The sequence below is a fragment of the Penaeus monodon genome, chromosome 30 (assembly GCF_015228065.2).
Source record: "Penaeus monodon isolate SGIC_2016 chromosome 30, NSTDA_Pmon_1, whole genome shotgun sequence".
NCBI lineage: Eukaryota > Metazoa > Arthropoda > Malacostraca > Decapoda > Penaeidae > Penaeus > Penaeus monodon.
Window position 1 is genome coordinate 8,266,497 of NC_051415.1, and position 1,350 is coordinate 8,267,846.

The window sequence follows — 1,350 nt, forward strand, 5'->3', positions numbered from 1 at the left end:
GTAAACTGTTACATACTGATATTAGTGTGAGAGTAACAAAGTTCATACGGAAAAGGGCATTCATACATTTCTGAAAACCATGAAAATATAAAAACCCAAGCTACTTACTCTTGGAACAGTCAGAGCCGGTCCAGAGATGATCGCACACGCAAGCATGGGCCTCGATGCTGAAAGCCCCGTGGCCACTGCAGTCGGGGAGGCACTGCTGGGCATCCACGTCCATCTCGGAGCAGTCGTCGCCTCGCCATCCCTTCTGGCACACGCAGGTCCCCATCACACACCACCCGTGGCCTGAGCACTTCGGGTTCGGACAGTCCACTGTGCAGAAGAGCAGATGTAGTGGTTAGATGGAGACGGATAATTCTGTGGTGCAGCGGTAATGGCCAAGTGCAGCGTTAATACCTGAATCAGTTTGTTATGTTTCTGATTAATGTCTTCCATGGATCGAAGACAACTACTGAAAGTCGTTTTAAAGTACAGGGTGTTTGAAGAAACAGTAGATTGGATGCGTACCACATAATGAAAAAAATCTCACCTGTCTGACAAAATTCACCGGTATATCCCTTGGCACATTTGCAGCGCCCATCCACGCAGTGCCCTTGGCCATGGCAGTCTGGCACCTCACACTCGTGGTGTCGAAGCTGGCACTCCTTGCCCTTGAATCCGGGGTGGCAGATGCATTGCCCTCCCACATAGGCACCATGGCCAGAGCACAATATAGGGCATAGCACTGGTCATAGAGAACGAGACATAGCAAGCGAGCATTAGACCTTTGTTTCTTCTCGCAAATTGTTAAAACAAAACAATACCAGTTAGGAGTAATACAGAAACAACAGATACTCAATAGGTTAATGGAATGACAATTCAAACAAAGCAGTTTTAAAAATGTAAAAAAAAATAATCCGCGTACCTTGAGAGCAGTCGATCCCGCTGTATCCCGGGGCGCACTGGCACCTGCCGAGAATGCAATTCCCCCTCTCGTGGCACCTCTGCGGGCACTCCCCTCCACCTGGGCCTCGTGTGATCACCAAGTTCACCTGGTGGGGGTCGCCGTCGTCGTTGTAGATCGAGAGGAACCACTCACCTGCCTCCAGCACCTCCTCAACGGTCAGCTCGACCATGCTCTGCCGAAGGGAACAGGGGGGGAAGGGGGCATGCCAAGTTAGACGGATTCGGACTAATTCTGGATTTCCAAAATACACAGTATCTGGAGAAATTGCAGTATCTATTTCGCGGTTTCTAAACATGCAGATATCGATAATTTCATCTATTCTATTTCTCTACATATCCATATATATTTTTCTATTCATCTACTGATCCATACATGGATGCATGTATGTATGTGTGCAC

General features: G+C 48.2%; 1 protein-coding gene across 1 annotated transcript in view; it reads right to left on the minus strand.

The window, feature by feature from the left end:
• The window catches only part of LOC119592508 (teneurin-m-like), a gene marked incomplete in the record, with an annotated part of 54,907 nt that overhangs the window by 34,090 nt on the left and 19,467 nt on the right, over positions 1-1,350 (minus strand). Inside the window, 3 exon segments of the mRNA XM_037941357.1 lie at positions 109-318; positions 536-730; positions 911-1,124. Of these exon segments, the coding sequence (XP_037797285.1) occupies positions 109-318; positions 536-730; positions 911-1,124 (619 nt within the window).